General features: G+C 44.4%; 1 protein-coding gene across 1 annotated transcript in view; it reads right to left on the reverse strand.

Moving 5' to 3' along the window:
* Positions 1-4,460: 4,460 nt before the first annotated feature.
* Positions 4,461-18,823, reverse strand: part of LOC135898411 (uncharacterized) — a 379,518-nt gene continuing 365,155 nt past the window's right edge. Inside the window, exon 4 of the mRNA XM_065427330.2 lies at positions 4,461-4,660. Within this exon, the coding sequence (XP_065283402.1) occupies positions 4,519-4,660 (142 nt within the window). The 3' untranslated portion in view covers positions 4,461-4,518. The remainder of the gene's footprint in view (positions 4,661-18,823) is intronic.

Raw genomic sequence — 18,823 nt, forward strand, 5'->3', positions numbered from 1 at the left:
TGTGCTGCCCAAGTGTTCTCGACTAGTTATACTGGGCATGGATTTTCTCCAGGAGTATGGGGCGATCATTAACCTTCGTGACTTGTTCGTGACTTTTTCTAACTACGTTTCTTCGGATTCGAGTGTGGAGGATGAACATCACTGCGCGGCTTTACGTGTGGTCGATGACTGCGTGACGTTACCGCCTCGAAGTAGCATCTTCGTCCTCGTTGAATGCCCCCAAGAACAACTAGGAATAGGCATTGCCGAAGGTAACCTCGCCATATTGATGGATCGCGAAGTCGGCGTCGCACGAGGTCTCGTAGAGCTCCAACATAGGCAAACCACGATTCTAGTTACCAACTTCAGTGGCGAATACAAGCACTTTGCGAGGCATACCACCATGGCCTACTTTGAAACGGTGGCCGATTCCAACGCCTGTGCTTCGGTAACGACAATCTCGATTTCGGAACCCAGCGATGTGGACTTGACCAGTCACATCAACGTCAACCCACAGCTAGACCAAAATGAGAAGCAGAGGCTCCTCACTCTTCTATCGTCATTTAGCGACTGTTTCGCCACCACTTCGAAGGTCAAACAGACTCGTTTAATCAAACACAGAATCATCACTGAACCGACGGTCCAACCTGTTCGCCAACACGCTTATCGCGTGTCGCAAAGAGAACAGGATGCTATTCGTCATCAAGTTAAACAAATGCTCGACGATGATGTCATTCAACCATCGACAAGTCCTTGGTCTTCACCTGTTGTGTTAGTTAAAAAGAAAGATGGTTCACTACGCTTCTGTGTCGATTACCGCAAACTGAACAAGGTCACGAAAAAAGACGTTTACCCACTTCCTCGAATTGACGACTCCTTGGATCGCCTGCGACATGCCCGTTACTTTTCTTCAATGGATCTGCGTAGTGGGTACTGGCAAATTGAAGTTGACGAACGGGACCAGGAAAAAACGGCGTTTATAACACCCGACGGTCTCTATCAATTTAAGGTCCTCCCTTTTGGATTGTGTTCCGCTCCGGCCACATTTCAACGCATGATGGACACAGTTTTATCTGACCTCAAGTGGAACTCGTGTTTAGTCTACTTAGACGATGTAGTTGTTTTTTCCACCACGTTTGAACAACACATCCAGCGGCTTGAGGCGGTTCTTCAAGCTATCCGCACCGCCGGCCTCTCCCTGAAGCCCGAAAAATGTCACTTTGGCTACGAGGAGCTCAAATTTCTAGGTCATATTGTCAGCAGCACCGGTGTGCGCCCTGACCCTGACAAAGCCATGGCAGTCGCTCTGTTCCCGATACCGAAGACAAAACACGATGTCCGCTGATTTTTAGGGCTTTGCGCGTATTACCGGCGTTTTGTACCCAATTTTTGTGAAATTGCCGAACCTTTGCAACGACTCATCAAGAACGACGTCACATTTGTTTGGGGCCCGGCACAATCCGACGCCTTCCACGACCTTCAGCAATGTCTACAGACACCACCGATCCTTGGTCACTTTGACACCGAGGCTGACACAGAAGTGCATACTGATGCTAGTAACGTTGGTCTCGGAGCGACACTCGTACAGTTTCAAGCTGGTGTTGAGCGCGTTATTGCGTATGCCAGCCGAACCTTGTCTGCTGCTGAAAAAAACTACTCAGCAACTGAAAAAGAATGTCTGGCAGTCATATGGTCTCTCCAGAAGTTCCGCCCATACCTGTACGGACGCCCCTTCCATGTCGTCAGCGACCACCACTCTCTCTGCTGGCTGGCGAATCTCAAAGATCCTTCAGGCCGTCTCGCAAGATGGAGCCTTCGGTTGCAGGAATTTGATGTGACCATCGTCTATAAGTCTGGCCAGAAACACACTGACGCCGACTGTCTCTCTCGCGCCCCCGTCGAACCCGCACCACTAGATACTGACGACGATTCGGGTTTTCTTTGTACTCTTCCGTCTTTAAACCTTGCTCAACAGCAACGCCAAGATTCCGAGCTCCAGCCTTTGATTGAATACCTTGAAGGAAGCCGCCCACAACCCCCACGGCAGTTCGCGCGTCACTTGTCATCTTTCTGCCTACGTGGCGACATCCTATACAAGCAGAACTTTCACCCTACGGCAACCGCTTTCCTGCTCGTTGTTCCCGCTACTCTCCGCGACGACGTTATACGTGCATGCCACGACGAACCAACGTCTGGGCATCTTGGTTTCACGCGTACTCTCGCGAGGATCAAGCAGAATTACTATTGGCAAAAACTCACAAAAACCGTGAAGCAGTACGTCAGAAGTTGTCGAGATTGCCAGCGTCGCAAAGTTCCACCTCTGAAACCAGCCGGTCTGCTTCAGCCTGTCCGACCTCCTTGCTCACCTTTTGAACAAGTTGGGATGGATTTACTCGGCCCATTTCCCAAGTCTTCGGCTGATAACCGCTGGATCGTCGTCGCCACCGATTACCTCACTCGATACTGCGAAACACAAGCCGTTCAGCGAGCTACTGCTTCAGATGTTGCTAACTTCTTCATCAAAAATATCGTCCTTCGACATGGTGCTCCCGCTGTCGTCATCACAGACCGTGGAACGGCCTTCACTGCCCAGTTGGTCCGAAATATCCTGCAGCTGAGCGGGACAACGCACCGTACGGCAACTGCGTATCACCCGCAGACTAACGGTTTAACTGAGCGTCTCAACAAAACGATCGCGGATATGCTTTCCATGTATGTTGCTACGGACCATAAAAATTGGGACGAACTGCTCCCGTATGTGACATTCGCGTACAACACTGCCCTACAAGAAACCACCGGGTTTCCTCCTTTTCGTCTGGTCTACGGACGCGACGTCACCACTATGCTCGACGTGATGCTCCTACCAACTTCGTCGCAACATACCGCACCAGATACAGACGCCTTTGTTCAGCGTGCCGAAGCAGCGCGGCACCTTGCGCGGCAACGAATTCTATCCCGACAACGTCAAGATGCTCGTCGATACAACCTATGTCATCGAGACGTCACATACAACCCGGGAGATCTTGTATGGGTTTGGACCCCTATACGTCAAAGAGGCCGGTCAGAAAAATTATTGCGCCGATACTTTGGACCCTACATTGTTTTGCGTCGTCTAAGTCCTGTCAACTACGAAGTTATTCCAGCCGACAGTTCGCACCACTCCCGTAGACCACGTTCCTCTGACATTGTTCACGTTACCAGGATGAAGCCCTACCATTCGCGCTGAATCTCATCCACAAACTTTGTGATTCGGCCCCTGTCGTCTCGTCCGTTGTCTTTCTCATTTCTTTTATTTTTTCCATGTGGCATTTAACATCTCCCCAACTTTATTTATTTATTTATTTGTTTTTTTTTCTTTTTTTGGAGGGAGGGGTAATGGCACGCGCTAGTTACGCGAGCTGTCGAGGAAGAAGAAGTGTGCGTGGTAGCTGCTGCGAAAACGAACTGTAAACGGCCGTTCGCTTAGAACTGTCTGACTGGCTTTTCCTCTCGTGACGATATGGTCAATTGATTCCGTCCAATGATTCCATTTTGCTGAAACTTGTCATTTAATAAGGAAGGGCAAAAAAAGAGCGACATGATTCAGCGCAATAGAGAGAGAGAGAAAAAAATCATGTCCAAATCCCGTAAGCGTTGTCTCTACTGAACGTATAACAACAGAACATATAGGACATATACTAAACAAAAAGACGTAGCAGGCAGCTCCGCAATCATCCAAAGTGTGCTGTTCTACTCAGGACTTGAGCAAAGCAACAGCAAAAGAGTTAAGAAGCTCAGAAATACAGAGCCCTTTCACAGCCATGTTAGAGAACGAAGATATCCATTTATCATAATCATCGTCATCATCATTGTCATTATCATCATACTGTTATTTAAACTCCAGGACGAAGGCCTCTACCAGTGATCTCCAATTACTCTGGCCTTGCGCTAGCTGATTCCGACTTGCGTCCGCAAATTTCTGTTTGTAAAGTGAAACAAATGAGTTACTTTTTTATGAACCTTGGAACACAAATTCTGAAGCGAAGTAACACCTGTAGCGGAAGTGGTTGTCATACGAATAGGAGAGAGACGGTGAGAATGAGGAGGGCGATCATTCTGGAATAATAAAGAAATAAACGTGAATTTGCTTAAGGGGTCGGCTCGTTTGATGCCGGTGATAGCCAAGTAGTTTTCGTTTTTTGTTTTGTGAGAACCCATATGATCAAAGCTAGCCGAAAGTCTGGTTTCCTGCGTGTAGTTCCGCTATACTTTGCTTCCGCCTTTAAGTTCTCTCACGGAAAGAGAATACAATCACAATAGATGGGTGCCAGAATGTGACCTCACAACGTTTGCACTCAGGCTACGCAAAAGAGAATAGGGTTTGCAAAAAGCATACAAAAATACGGAATAACAGAAGGGAAACCGGTATTTGAAATATGCAAAACTGTGAAACGGTGTACATTGAAATCAGAGGAACGCTTCAGTTTGGTGCCAACGTTTTATTATTCATTCGGCTAAGTGATGCCGCCTCCGTTTTCCCCGAACACTGACACCTGCCCGCTATCCCGTGTGCTCCTTGGTCGGGGAGAGGACTAAGCCCCACCGGGGGTAACAGCTGTAGCATTTGCTCCCGAATAAGTCCTTCCGTCGAAATGTTCGTATCAAATTGAGGCGTCTGTTTTGTTTTGTTCTCACGTATTTTCTGCAAGAAAAAGAAATACAGACATGTAAGGGGCCTGAAGAGCATAGTTCGCGGTGTTAAATAAAAATGAAGCCGAAGAGGCGAAAGAGAGCACAATGTCCTAAGACGTTTGTAGAAAATAAAGAGACCGGTAGAAATACGGGCACATAAGAAGGCTTGCACAAAAATACGTTAAACAAAGAGGAACTGCTCGAGAATACACTTGGAGAATCAGAGGACGGAATGCACAACGTAAATGTGCGAATCCATTAAATTAATATGTTTTCCTGTTTCTTCTGACACTGATGAGCAACAGGAAACGCTCACGCAAAAAATAATCACCAAGAGCAAGCATTAAAGGCTTTTTAGGTGCCACAAGGATATCCGTACGCCTGAAAAAAAACCAGGTGGGCATGTTGACTGTGATTGTGACTGTGACGATGGGCTAGAATAATCACATGTAAGGTAAGATATGACAGACAAGTTTGCTGGCAATGAATGAATGAATGAATGAATAGCTGATCGATGAAGCAAACAAAAGTAGAGAAAAAAGCAAGGAAAGAAGCGATAGGGCATAACAAGTTAAAAAATAAATAAATCAAGAATTGAAGTAGAGAACTAAGGGACGAAAGGCCGGAAAAATATCAGTTGTAATGTGGCTACACTGTCAAATTATCACGTCTTGTGAAGGTTGATGAGACCGTGATCGTTTATTGTCTACAGATATTACCTCTTCTTGCAAATGTATAATTTGGACAACTCTTCATTTTCTTGTTCCCACCTTGGATCAGAAAAGTAGTTCCTGTCGGATAAATTCAATCTACTCAAACTAATGTTGAAAAATAAACAACAAAGACAAAAGACAAGAAACCTCCGGGAACGCAGAAACTGTTGAAATGGATTCTGGGGTATTATGGGCTAAAACCACGATTTGAATATGAGGCCCGCCACAGTAGAGGACTCCGGATTAACTTTGACTACCAAGGGATCGTCAACGTGCCCCAGTGCGTGGCACACGAGAGTTTTTGCATTTCGCCCTCATCTAAATGCGGTCGCTGCGGACGGGATTGGACCTCGTGAGCTCGTTTTTAACAAAGCAACAGCATAGCCGCTAATTAATCCACCGCGACGGGTGCAGAAACTATTCAAAAGAATGAGCGAATGAAGATTAAGAAAAACGGCGGCTGTGCAGAAGAGGAAATTACCATATAACTTATTAATGCGAACTTGTTCCCTCTTTTACATTGTTGCAGAAGAAACGAAGAGAGAATAGAATAAACCACAAGTGATGTCAGACGCACCTATTCAGCAATGAGTTACCTCAACACCTTAAAGAGAGCTGAGGGGTTATCGACGTCAAAATGCTTATGCATCTGTGAGGGAAGCTGCCACACATGCGTAGTAAGACTCGTCCTCGTGTCAGTAATAGGTTAAGAAGCACCATAAACCATCATCGTCACTTCGTTGAGTGCAGTCAAGGTGTACTTGACGGCATTCTAATAACATGTGGCAGCAGGCATGTCAGACACCCGCTATAAAAGTGACTATTTCGGAACAGGATTGTGACGTGCGAAGAGGGTTAGAAATGTGTTGCGCCGCACTTCGCAACAGCCGGGCTTGTTCTTTTTGTGTTGAGCTTGAAAGCATTGCCGTCGCATAAATAGAAATGAAAATAAGTGCTCACAAGAAATATTCGAGACATAAGAAATGGCACGAGACGCTGAAATACGTCAGCACATCACCCATAAATGCAACCGAGTAAAATTCTAATTTGTCTTGGCATTGTGTGCTGGTGCGACGGTTGAATTGGCATGCGCATTTGCGGCGTTATGTTTGTGTGCTTTTCCCTTTCCTGTGGTGATTTTCCTTTTCCGGAAATAAATTGCGTCGCAAGAGAGCACTTGTTTGTATCGCTTTGCCCGTGTTCGTGATTCTGCGTGTTCCAGTTTGTAGTGAATGTGCCCCAAGGCTTTATAAAAAAAATTGAAGATGTAAATTGCTGGCTTGGTTTACTGGTTCAAAGCAGCCGCTGTCACAGACTGCTGCGACCGTCTTGTCCAATGGACCTTTCACCTGAAAGACAGCAGGAGAAATATGGGATGACGTCTGATTTTTTTTTTCGCCTCATATTCATAACCTCGAAATTTCGCTCGTTGGTAGTCGTGGTAATATTAGTAAACTCATCTAGATAAATCAAGAACAGACACAACTTCAACGCCTTTTGTGAACAGTTTCAACGAAAGTCTACCATATCGTCGCGTGTTCTGGCTCCTCACTTTAATGCCACGTGTCTCGTGCATACATATTCTCAATAGCTAATGCGCCCTCATGGAGCAGAAGCCTCCAAGTTAAATTTAAAATGTAATCGCACACACGACAATACGTGTAACACCAAACTTTGCTAAAGCCGGATAGATGTCATCTACGTACTGTTGATAGCCCGGACACCGATTATAATAATCAAGGTTCCTTCATCCTTCATGGAGTATTTTCAAACGTGATAACAATCTTCATGCAAACATCTGCCCGTTTTAGTTTTCTCTGTGAATACTGCAGCATAGCATAAAAATTGAATTTCGAATTCGTTGCCGACACTTAGGAATTCGCAAATGAGCTGGTGCTGTTTTCGCCTATTGAGAGTTTGCATTTATCTGGATATATTTTGCTATCACCACGCGCTACATTTTACACGGATTTCTTTCTCAGAGAGAGAGAGAGAGAGAGAGAGAGAGAGAAAGGGAAAGGCAAGGAGATTAATAGGACGAGATTACGGTTTGTTACCTACAATGGGGGAAGGATTAGGGGATACGAAAGACAGAAAGAATCGCGGAGGTATAAAGCAAAGGCACAAAAAAAATGAACAGAGGATGCGGGGAACGTCCGCGAGAACTATAGTCTCTAATAGGCCACTGGAACAAAACACCGGCCACCAGCGTGGCTCAAGCTAAGTGCTCTCTAGTGCATATGGCGTTGGCTAGGCAGCATTTCGTATACAAATCCTGAAAGTCTTCGATAGTTGCAGTCGACTCCCTTTACTGATGAATTCACACTTTCTGGCTCAGGATGAACTGACGTACGTCTTTTTTTCTTTTGGAACGAGAATTTCTCGGCTTCTTTCTGGAGCAGTGATGCATGTCGTTACAAAGAAAGCAATAAATGAAAGAAACAGTTGGTGACAAAGATGGCAGGGACAAGCTCTCCACTCCGAGTGCACTTAAATTGGGTGAGGCTCAGATGACATTCTCAGCGGTGTTTCCTGTGAACGAGTAAAAGGCGTGACGTTTTTCCGAAAGCCATTTCCTTGTCTTTTCTCTTTTTGCTCTCGTGCTAGAAGGGCATCAAAAGTTATCGCCTCCATGAAGCAAAAGGAGGACATAGCTCGAATCAAAAAGGCTATACGCTTCGAATTAGGCTGGAAAAAGCATAGCCAAAAAGAACAAGAAATGAACGACTGCCCCATCATTCGTATTCCTCATTCTTTTGTGAAATGCTTGAGCGGAGACACAGCTTTGAGAAGAAAATAAACAGCGCATCATTTCAACAGCGCTGGAATGATTAGGTCTGTTTTTTGCATTAGCTTCAGCTATGGTGTTATCTTGCGGAGGAAGGATGGAAAGAAGTCCAATTTTTTACTTAAGCTCTACAGAAAATTTTTGCATTTGAAATGCAGTGAATCAAAAGCCGGAGGAGATGAAAACAGGCGTATTTTTCCATGAAATGCTACGAGTCTCAAATTTGAGTACGCGTATCTGCATGATATCATGCGTCGACATAGCAAGGGCGTGTCATTACGCTAAATATTTTCAATTATTTTAAAACAAAATATTTAAATTTTGAATGACTAGGCGCTAGTACTTTTACAGTTTTCTGTAATAAATATTCTCTATGAACGTAAAAAGCGGCTCTATAAATTTGCATCACGTAAAAGAGAGAGAGATTTACAGAAAAGCAGAGAGGTGAGCCTGAGCTGTAACTTACTCTGGCCTACTACTCAGCACCTGAGAAAAAGGACGGGGAGGAAAAGGGATGATGAATGATGGAGGTGCTTATATGCAAGTTCAGAACCATGTGGCACCTCTAAATCCGTGCGTGCAGGCCAGTGGCTTGAAGAAAGGCTATAGCGGCACGTCATCAAGGCTGCGCTGTTTGCATTCGGCTAAGGCCCTAAAATAAATCCGCCTGATACCGACCTCTTATCGATATTTGCAATCGAAGAGACACGTTACTGTCTTTCTTGCACGTACGCGGGACAAACGCAATATACAGGTGCTTCTGGTACCTGACAATATTTACATTTTGGGCTAGTATCAGTACAACCTATGATGCGTCTATAACGCTGAATGAATGCGACACCAAGGAGAATCCAGAGCACCATGCCTTTTTGGCTTCTTTTGAACTTGTGAGGCATGTCGAATAATATGGGCTCCGTCAGAGAACACAGTCAATGGTATGAAGAGCTGGCTTAGAATCACAGAACATTGTCCACGCATGAGGAGACTCCCCGGAAAGCAATCTGAAGTGCCTCCCGGATGGCAAAAAGTTATGCTGCAGTTGGTGTTGATCTATGGTCTAGTTTAAAACGCCACGCGACGGTAATATATGGGATGACGAAGGCTACAGTGGAGGCATGTGGTGCGACACAGCCATCGGTATACACGTGCACAGTATATACGTACCCTGCATAAATGTCAAGCAGGCTAAGTTGCTTGGGGCCAACAGATGCAACAGATGACTTGTTTGTAGTTGCAGGGATCTGCAGATTAACGATAGGTTTTGGTAGGACCCACGGGGGTATTCTCGGAATATAGGGGGGAGAAAATCTTGACGGTAGACTATTCTGATAGAGTCCTTGCTTCGCCTAAAAGCATGCCGGAAACTTATTGAAAACAAGGCTGGTAAGGCGTGTCAGATCCTTCAACCTGTACAGGATGTTTGGACGCGATCACTTTAGGCGATGTTCTGCATTTACCATGATGTGGTCTCGGTAGTACGTAATCAAATCGAATCATTTTAATCAGCGCTTTTTTCAGTAAGTTTCTCCCTCTGCGAAGTGTCTTGTCGCGCCGAGCACAGTATACTCATCAATGCAAGTGCGTCGATGCTAAGTGTTCGTCAGTGCGCGTGCGTGCGCTCGGGCGCATTTTATTTGCTTATTTCCTTGAATCAATGCTGTATATATTCATCAAATGTTGAAAGAAAGCCAGTGACGAAAGCTTCCAACGATTATGATATCGTAAAATAAGAAAATCAATCAATCAAAGAGGAGGCGCAGGCCTCTACATTTTGTAGATGTAGCTGATAGCGTGCTACAGCTGACGCCAATTACTCAGGTGCTAGCTTGACAAATTGGGTCGACGTTAATAAACGTGAAGTAGTCAGTGCCAACTTGGCGGCCATCGTTGAAACAGGCTGAGAAGACAATGTGGCGGACGCGCACGTGTTATTCACGAACTGGGCCTGACATCAAATACCGTCAATAGGGCACGTGTCTGGCAGGCATAAATGTCAGCAAGTATTTTCTGTGCGCTCTTGTCAATTATTTTAGTCTTCGTCTCTGGTTATTGCGAGAGGAACAAAGGTACGGCGTTTTGCGATAGAATTATTGCTAGCAAAGCGCAATATTGTAGTAATCGACTGATGGACAACGAAGCGGCTCGTTTGGACAACCGGCCTCGGTTGTTTATTGAGGATAATAAAGCTTAAAGCGCGGCGGCATTACTGTTTCCCGACATTAAGGTGCGCTATACTGCGTTAGTAGTACAGCAGTGCAGAGAAATGCACTCCGGTTTATAGCCTTAACGGCGCAGTAGCGTGCAAACCGTAAAAGCAGGGTTCCTGTAGTGCGTCTTGAATCCCGTTTAATGACCGCATAGTTCACTATGTTTCGCTACAGCGCACGTGCGGGAGGTACCTCTGTGCCTTTCCGACGTTCGCAGTCGACTACAAGCTAGCCGTGTTACGCTGCCGCGCTTGTTTTAAGAGCCAGACAGGGGAGAGGGAAACGCTTCTGGTCATTAATTCAGCAGTTTACGGTGCGCCAGGCGCCCTTTCGCTGAGACTGTGTCATGAACTGTTAGGAGGCGACAGAGACGCCGCACATCATTTCTAAGTAACAACACATGTGCCTAACGACGCAGCTTTATCAAGTTCTGGAAAAATATGTTGAAGTAGCTTTTGCGAGACTAGAATTTATAATTCTGAGGTAATAAATTGTGCAGGTAACGCAGATGGCGACGTGAATACAAAGTGCAACGGCGTGATAAATTTTCGTTAGCTGAGTGAATGGGTTTGTTAGTTTAGCGCAATAGGAACACAGCAGAAGACGAAACAAGCGCACGGAACAGTATAAAGCATGCACGTACGTAGTAAATGCGCGATGCTATGGGGATTGAATTAAGAAAGAAGAATGACGTGAGGACTCCAAGCAAAACACGAAATCTACCCTTCTTGCGCATGTGGCGCCCATTTAGGAGATTTTTATGCATTCTCAATGCATAATCCTGCACCATTTCATATTATTTTGTTGTGTTGTGTTGTGTTCCTTCAAATGAATTAAAATTCATTTGAAGGAAATTTGAAAAGCTGAGCACAGAAGACGATGATGACAGCAGTTTCGCGAGGTCGGTGTCTGTAATTTCAATGTCCGTGTCGTGGATGACGCCTGTCACAGCTTCCTCGCCGCATGTGGGGAATGCACGAACACGGGATGCTTCCCAACTGAGTGACGTGTTTCAGTGTTTCCAGTATTGTCTGTGTATTTACTTCCACCGGCAGGATGCTCTTCCGAGCGTTTATAAATATTTCTTCAGTTTGACCATGGGCAGTTCCTTCGAAATATTCCGATAGGCTCTGCCTATTCAGCGAGTTAAGGTTGTCTGTTGTCGTTGTTGGTACGTATCCAATAGTGTACGGCTGTTTGCCACTTGCTTTTTCGTCGCCTGACAACTGGTCGGTGATGTCCTTCTTATCTTTCTCTTGAGACGTCGGCTTGACGAGAAGGTAAGATCACTGTCCGAGCCCATATCATCACTAGAGGAGCCATCAGATGACTCAATCGGGACCATGCTGGGGTCGAAGCGGTCACACACGTCGGCGGCAATAAAGAACAAATTTTCAGCACCAAATCGATGGTGGGGTTTGGGTGCCCCATTCCAAAGGATGACGTCCCCCAGTGTTCTTGTCACTACAGAAATCACAGAAGAGAGTATAGAAAACGCAGTGACCTCGAAGCTAAAGCTGCTCGCGACGGTCACTTCCTTCCTTTCGGCAAAACAATGCACAAGAAAAACAGTACATGTCCACACACACATACACGTATACACACGCGCGTACACACAAAAATATAATTTCGCGAATACAGATTTTAATAGAGCCTAAAATGTGTACACGAAGAGAATACAAAGGAAAAGTGAAGAAACAGAGAAAGGAATACAGAATGGCAGAACACGCAACAGATATGAGGGTTTTTGTTCAGCTATTGAAATTCCTCTGCAACTCCTTTCAGGAAAATAATAAAATTAGGCATGAAGATACCCAGGCACTCTGAATGAGCATTATATGTCACCGGCCCTCTAGATAGTGGGTCACAAAATTCTGAGGGCTGAAAGGCGCGCTGTTTCCTTGTGCCTTCCTGCGAAGCGCATAAGCGCACATTACAAAGCAAGTTGCAAGCAGCACATTTTTCCACGTACAATTTGTTAAGAAAAAGAGCATACCATTTGTTGTGTCGACAGATGCGAGTAGGTAACGTGAGTGTCTCTGTTAGCTCTTTGGAGATGAAAGGCTTTTGGCAGAATGGACATGTAAATATACATGTGAATTTTTTGCGCACTTTTGAGAAGTTCACAATTTGACCTACAAGTACCGCAACAAACGACGGAGGCTTACTGAAAACTGGATGGTATACACTCTCATATAAAGTTACGAATGGCCCAGGTTGTTTGTTGAAGCCTCTCGTCACCCGAAATACTGCGCCGAGCGTTCGAAGTGCATGCCGCCTCGTCCGTTGAGAGTTGGGTGAGAAACTAATAGAGCTATCGAAGTATACCTCAAGGTCCTTTGTTCTCTGAGCTCTTGGCAAGAAAACGTCTTTATCGCTTTAGGGTAATAAGGTCCTGTTAGTCTTCCGCGTGAAGCTTACAATTTTCATTTTTGATGCATTTATGACCAGCTTATTTCCAACGCACCACGGCGCAAAATTCGCAATGTCCTTCTGAAGATCGGCGTAATCAATAAAATTTTTTACTGCTTTCAAATTTTTCGCCTCATCAGCATTTAACAAAATTGTAGCGTTTTGATAGACTGCCAAAATGTCGTTAACAAACAGCGAGAAAAGAAAAGAACCCAGGACAGACCCTTTAGGAACTCCACTTATCACTGTTTTAAGTTCTAACGACTGACCATTTATGCTAACGTAGCAGTACTGGTCCGCGCGGGTAGCTTCTTATTAGCGTCGTGACAGAGTGCTGCAGATCAAGGTGTGTCAACTTTGGAAGTAGTATTTTGTGGCATACAACATTAAACGCTATACTGAGCTCAAAATAAATGACATCCAGCGTATTGTCTGATACACTGCTTAGAGGCATGCACCATGCATGAAGCTACCCAGGTTGGTAGTTGTGGGGCGTCCCGATATGAAACCATGCTGTTGATGAATGAAAGTACCTTTAATAGAAGGTGAAATTACTGAGTGCAGAGTTGACTCGAATAATTTGCATGCTATGCATAGGAGTTAAATAGGCCTGTAGTTACTCGCAACAGTTTCTTACAGACCGGAACAACCCGCGCTGTTTTCCACGCCTGTGGGAGTCTGTTCATCTTTAAAGCAGAATTAAAAATAGAAGTAAGCACTAGAACGAACAAGGCCCGGTACGACTTAATCAAATCAGCTGGGATGTCATCAGGAGCGCACAAAAAGGACGGTTTTAAGTGTCTGATTCTCTTAAAAAACGAGTTGTTCTGGAACCGATAGACTTGAGTCAAGGGAAGGGTGATTGGGGAGCTCATTAACTCCGTCAATGTACCCTTCCCCATTTACAGACCCGAAGTGTAGAGCCAAGGCGCCTGCGACATCTGGAACAGGCTTGCTGTCGCCTCTAAGTAGAGAGAAAGCTTGTTTTGTATAGTTGGATGACTATTCAAGAACGTGTCTTCATAAAAAATGTAAATCTTTAGAAGTACTAGCTTCCACATGTGCTATATCGATGGAATGATGTACTGCCTGTACATTTTAAAATTTATATGTCAGTGTTCCCGATGCATACGCTTTGCCTTCCTGTGAGCGTGGTCTTTAAGCTTCAAGGCTGTCTTTCGTTCAACAGAAAACCAGGGGGAAAGTTTGGAGCATTTAGCACCTTTTAGTGGTGTAAAGTTGTTCATTCCATCGGGAATGATATTCATGAATGTCGTGACTTGGTCATTAACATTTCTTATTTCTACTGCTTAAGGCCACTCATCTAATAATAATAATAATAATAATAATAATAATAATAATAATAATAATAATAATAATAATAATAATAATAATAATAATAATAATAATAATAATAATAATCACTTTATCTGTTTATCACGTAATTTACGTTGCGTCAGACAGAATACTGCATGGCAGACTGATTGCATTCGTGGCTATTGGGACTTGCCGCATGCATTCCACTACATTAACACCAATTCTTCTATTCCTCCTCAATATGCCAGAAAAATATTATTTCTTGTCTGGCGTTTTTGTTATACTGGTAGATTTTCGCCACTAAAAGCACAAGCCCAACTAACTGCAGCATTTCTTCCACTGAAATAAACGGTTTCCTCATTTAAGGATTATGCTCTATTCCAATTGCACGCTACCGCATCGATAGCTTCGAAAGAAATAATGGTGTGTGCCTGGTTAGATGCATTATATTTACTAGCAATATTCGTTATTACACGTCCGACGTCACCATCAACGTATAAACAATTGTTGTGCGAAAAAAGCTAGTGTTTGCATCAACGCATTCCTAACTCGTCGCTCATTCGCACTGCTACTTAGCATGTAACATGTGGCCTGCAACAAGTTTCGCTGAAGGCTTCTATCGGCTCCTTAAAGGGAATCAAAATTGTGATTATTTGAGTATCGGTCCTTTGTAATCGTTAGCTTTGACGATGAGTTCATTACTACAGCATATCGAGCGTCATCAGACAAGTTTTCTACGCATTAGAAGAGGCTTTCTTAACAAGTTCTTATTGCGTTCCATCGATGGCCGTTGATGGTGTGGTCTGTCATAAACCCGTTACGTTCGGATGTCGGATGACGACGTGTCGAGTACAGAGATGGTACATAAGCTTGCGCAAAAATGTTTTTCGCCTTTTCTGGAAATAAATAGCGCGTACATAACGTACTTCTCTATTACTTAGGCTCTACGATGCCTACCTGCCTTAGCTTTCGATTAATTGTTGCAGACTTAGAACAGCTAGCAGCGTAAAACTATTATTTTGCTTACTTGCTTGAGCACCATATGCTTTTTTACGAATGTAATCATTTTTATAGACTGCAACAACTGAGCTATAATCATGCAGCACATTACTCGGCTTTTGATGAAGTTCATTTTCTGTTGTCAAGATCTCTTCGTGAACGCTTACGGCTCTTCTTACATTTTAACACGCCGTACAGATTCGGTAGATCACAAAAATTTTCAACGACAACCTATTTGGCTATCTGCGGATTTATGAAAGAATTATCGAGTAAGAAAAAAAATGACATATCAAATCTAAATATATTTTCTGATATTTAGCATTAATAAAGTGCTGTCCCTATAGTTCATTCCTCTCCATTTTATTTTCGTGACATTCTATTTCTGGCAGTATTGTATCTGTTGCTTACAGATGGCATGTTAAGTCTAATCCTCCAAAGCCTCTTTCGAAATCCTCGCTCCACAGGCATCTTAGTTCCAAAATGTACCTGGCGAGACGACGAAGAGGAAGCCACAATATGAAACCTTCAGCCTTGATTCTTTGGAGAGGGAAATAATGATATTCTCAGATCGCCCGCGCATGCGTTGGTCTGCCATGTTGATAACTGCAGGAACGTCAAAATCTTCTTCGAAACAAGCAGTGCATAGGAACACCTTACGTTTCCTTCGTCTTTTGTTAAAGACGTTAAACAGAATAAGCTAATGGAAAGTAATCGCGCCTTTAATACCGACAGTTTTTTCACCCCTGAATGTAATATTTGAATGTATATAGCTTCTAAATGTAATATCTGCATTCCTATTACTTGTCTGCATGTTTATGGTTTACATATGTTCCAAGATGTATCTTTAAACAAGAAATCAAGAATTGCTTAAAGCGCCATGACAAACTGGGCTTTCGCCCTGTGCGGTACGCCAAGCTTTATTGCGTTGGCGCTGCAGACAGTGGCGTCACTCCCGGCGAAGGTTTGATGTCACGGCAAAAGTAACGTATATAATGGGGAAAAGAGTCGATCCAAATTGTATCTCAGCGCCAAAAAAGACGTACGAAACACATCCCCCCACCTTGCGTCGTAGCGCCAGGATTACGGCAGCAGACGCTGTTGCCTTGGTGGACCACGTTGAAGCGTTGTTAAGTCCTTAGCCCATCTTTCAGCGGTGACGTGACAATTGGCGGCCGCCGTCAGGCACCCATTTACGCCACCCCCATTCCCGGATTCGCCCTAGCTAATTCCAATACACCAGAGAAAATCCGCGAGTCACTAATGTACGGCCGGTATCAGGCCAACGTGAGCACGAGGGTGGCCAGCGGATTTGCCCAAGGATTACCGTGGCCGGAATGATGTCACATCTGCGCAGCTATCCATCGTTTTCTTTGCTTCTACGTTCTTCGGTGCACCTTCGTCAAGTCTTCCCGGCGTGTCAGAATGACTTTTCAGCAAAACAAAAAAGCATTCTCGCTGAGCTTGCGAGCTGGCACGATTGTCAAGATGGTTCTTCGCGAGCTTGACAAATGCACACTCTCTTCATGCTGTGAGAGACTCTTAAGCATTTCGTACTGTTCGTGCGCCTTGCTTTTCGAGATGGGAGGAAACTGGAAACTACCGGTCAACTCTCTTTCAACTTTAAGGTTTTGGTGATGTTCTCAAATTCCCCATTGCCTGGCTTGTGACGTGGGATACAATGCCTTGCTTTTTCATTTAAGGCGTCGGCTATTCCTTAGCGCTTGAATGGGTCTAGCCTACAACATACAGGGTTCAAGAGTACATGACAAGAGAGAGAGAGAAACGGAGAGAGAAAACATTGACATCCTGCTAGGGTACAGCCCTTAGTTCCGGGCCCCATTGACTTGCGCCACTCCGCGTGCCCGCTGGATCAGCCGTCGCTGCTCTTGCGGGTCTGAGCTGGTCAGCGCAGTCTCCCGGGAGGAAGGTGAAGGTGAAGGAATAGGGGAGTAACCTGGAGGGTGTGGGCACTCCCAGGTGCAATGATATACTGTGGGCTTTGCTCCACAATAGAGGGATATTGTGTGGGGTGAAAGGGGCGAAGATAAAAGAGGCAGGGAAATGAATTAGTTTGAAGCTGCCACCACACGACGGCTCCTTCTCGGTTAAGGCAATTATGTGGTGGAGGGAAGTGTCTCCTGGCATCTCTGTAATATTGTAGAGTTTCAGTGTAGTTCAGTGGTTCTGGTGCTGCGTCGTCTGGGTTGGACGGCTCTTCCAATGGAGCCCGGTTAGCAAGCTCTCGGGCTACTGCATTAGCGCGTTCATTACCATGGAGACAGGCGTGCCCAGGAGCCCAGACTAAATGGGCTCCTAACTTCACTAAATGAAGTTAAATGAAGTGAGAAATTATGTCCCTGGTGAATTTTTTCTCAATGGTTTACGACTAAACACATAAACAAATTTCTTAGAGCGAGCTTTCATCCAATTGCTTTTTGTTTGACGCATATACTGAAGTAAAACAGTCATGTTAAGTCGAGACAATTCTACTTAATAAAACAAAAGTCCTTGCCAAGTTGTCCTTGTAGGTGAATGTCAATTTCTAAAATTATATTTTGAAGCGAAATAACAATGGTAATGTTGTTATTTTAGTTCAGTCAAAAGCTCACTCTGTGAGCAATATTTGACAGAAGTGTAAACGGTCTAATTGCATCATATACTTATGCGAAGTTCATTCAATAATGTACAAAAATGTATAAATATGAAAGCTTATAAATCCTACAGATCTCAATATTTAGATGTGACTTGGTATCAATAATGACAACTGCATTGGCTAAGGATCGCAATATTTTATAAATTCAAGTTCCGAGAAAACTGAGAAAATCACTAAAATACTTGGCGTCCTGTAAATGGCTTACTATACCCCCCCCCCCCCCCGTAAGCTACGTATTTGTAAGCAAATCTTTCAAAGATCTACCTGCCAAAACTTAGAAATTACAAAACCAGGACATCCAGAAACCACGAATGATATAGCAGCAGAATTTTTCAGCAGCAGTGGTTGGACGCACGCTATGCTGTGGAAGAGAGAGAGAGAAATGCAAAGGAAAGACAGGGAGGTTAATCGGAGATTATCTCCGGTTGGCTACCCTGTACCGGGGGAGGGGAAAAGGGAGGCTGTGGAAGGTATTAGTAAAGTATCAGCGACGTGAAAACTTGTAAAACGTGCCGACTGTAATAAGAAAGAGAAAGCACAGAGAAGGGGAAGAACGTGAGAGCCTGGTCTTTTGGTGCAGATTTTTTAAGAGGTGCTGACATTATATTATGTAAACAACACTGTCAAAAGCAGTCTGAGGCTTACACCACGCAATATCGTCCTTAATGTAGCCGCCACTGCCTCGAAATTCGAATGAAACAAAATAGCTGCACCATGTATTATGAACCTTTGACGAAGATAGGTCCTCCTATAGAAACGTTGGCCAGCCTTTCTGAGATACCTTATCCTTGTTGATAACCTTAATACCAAAACATTAAAAAAGGCATTTGTGGTATCATGAAGTACATTAAGGCTCCACAGTGAGGATAGTTTGTTAATTCTGGGTTGCAAATTATGGTGCGTCTATAGCAAAATGTTCACAGAGCTGTGTAGTTACGAAAGCCTTTGCTAGGGGGGTACTCTGTAAGCGTCCACCTAGTGGACATGTCCGTTTCGTTTGCTGCAGTGTTGATTGGCTGGGCTGGGGTACGCGCCAGAAGGAGGCAGGTGCTCCAGCCAATCAGCAAGTACTTCAACAGCAAAC

The sequence above is a fragment of the Dermacentor albipictus genome, chromosome 4 (assembly GCF_038994185.2).
Source record: "Dermacentor albipictus isolate Rhodes 1998 colony chromosome 4, USDA_Dalb.pri_finalv2, whole genome shotgun sequence".
NCBI classification, from domain to species: Eukaryota; Metazoa; Arthropoda; class Arachnida; order Ixodida; family Ixodidae; genus Dermacentor; species Dermacentor albipictus.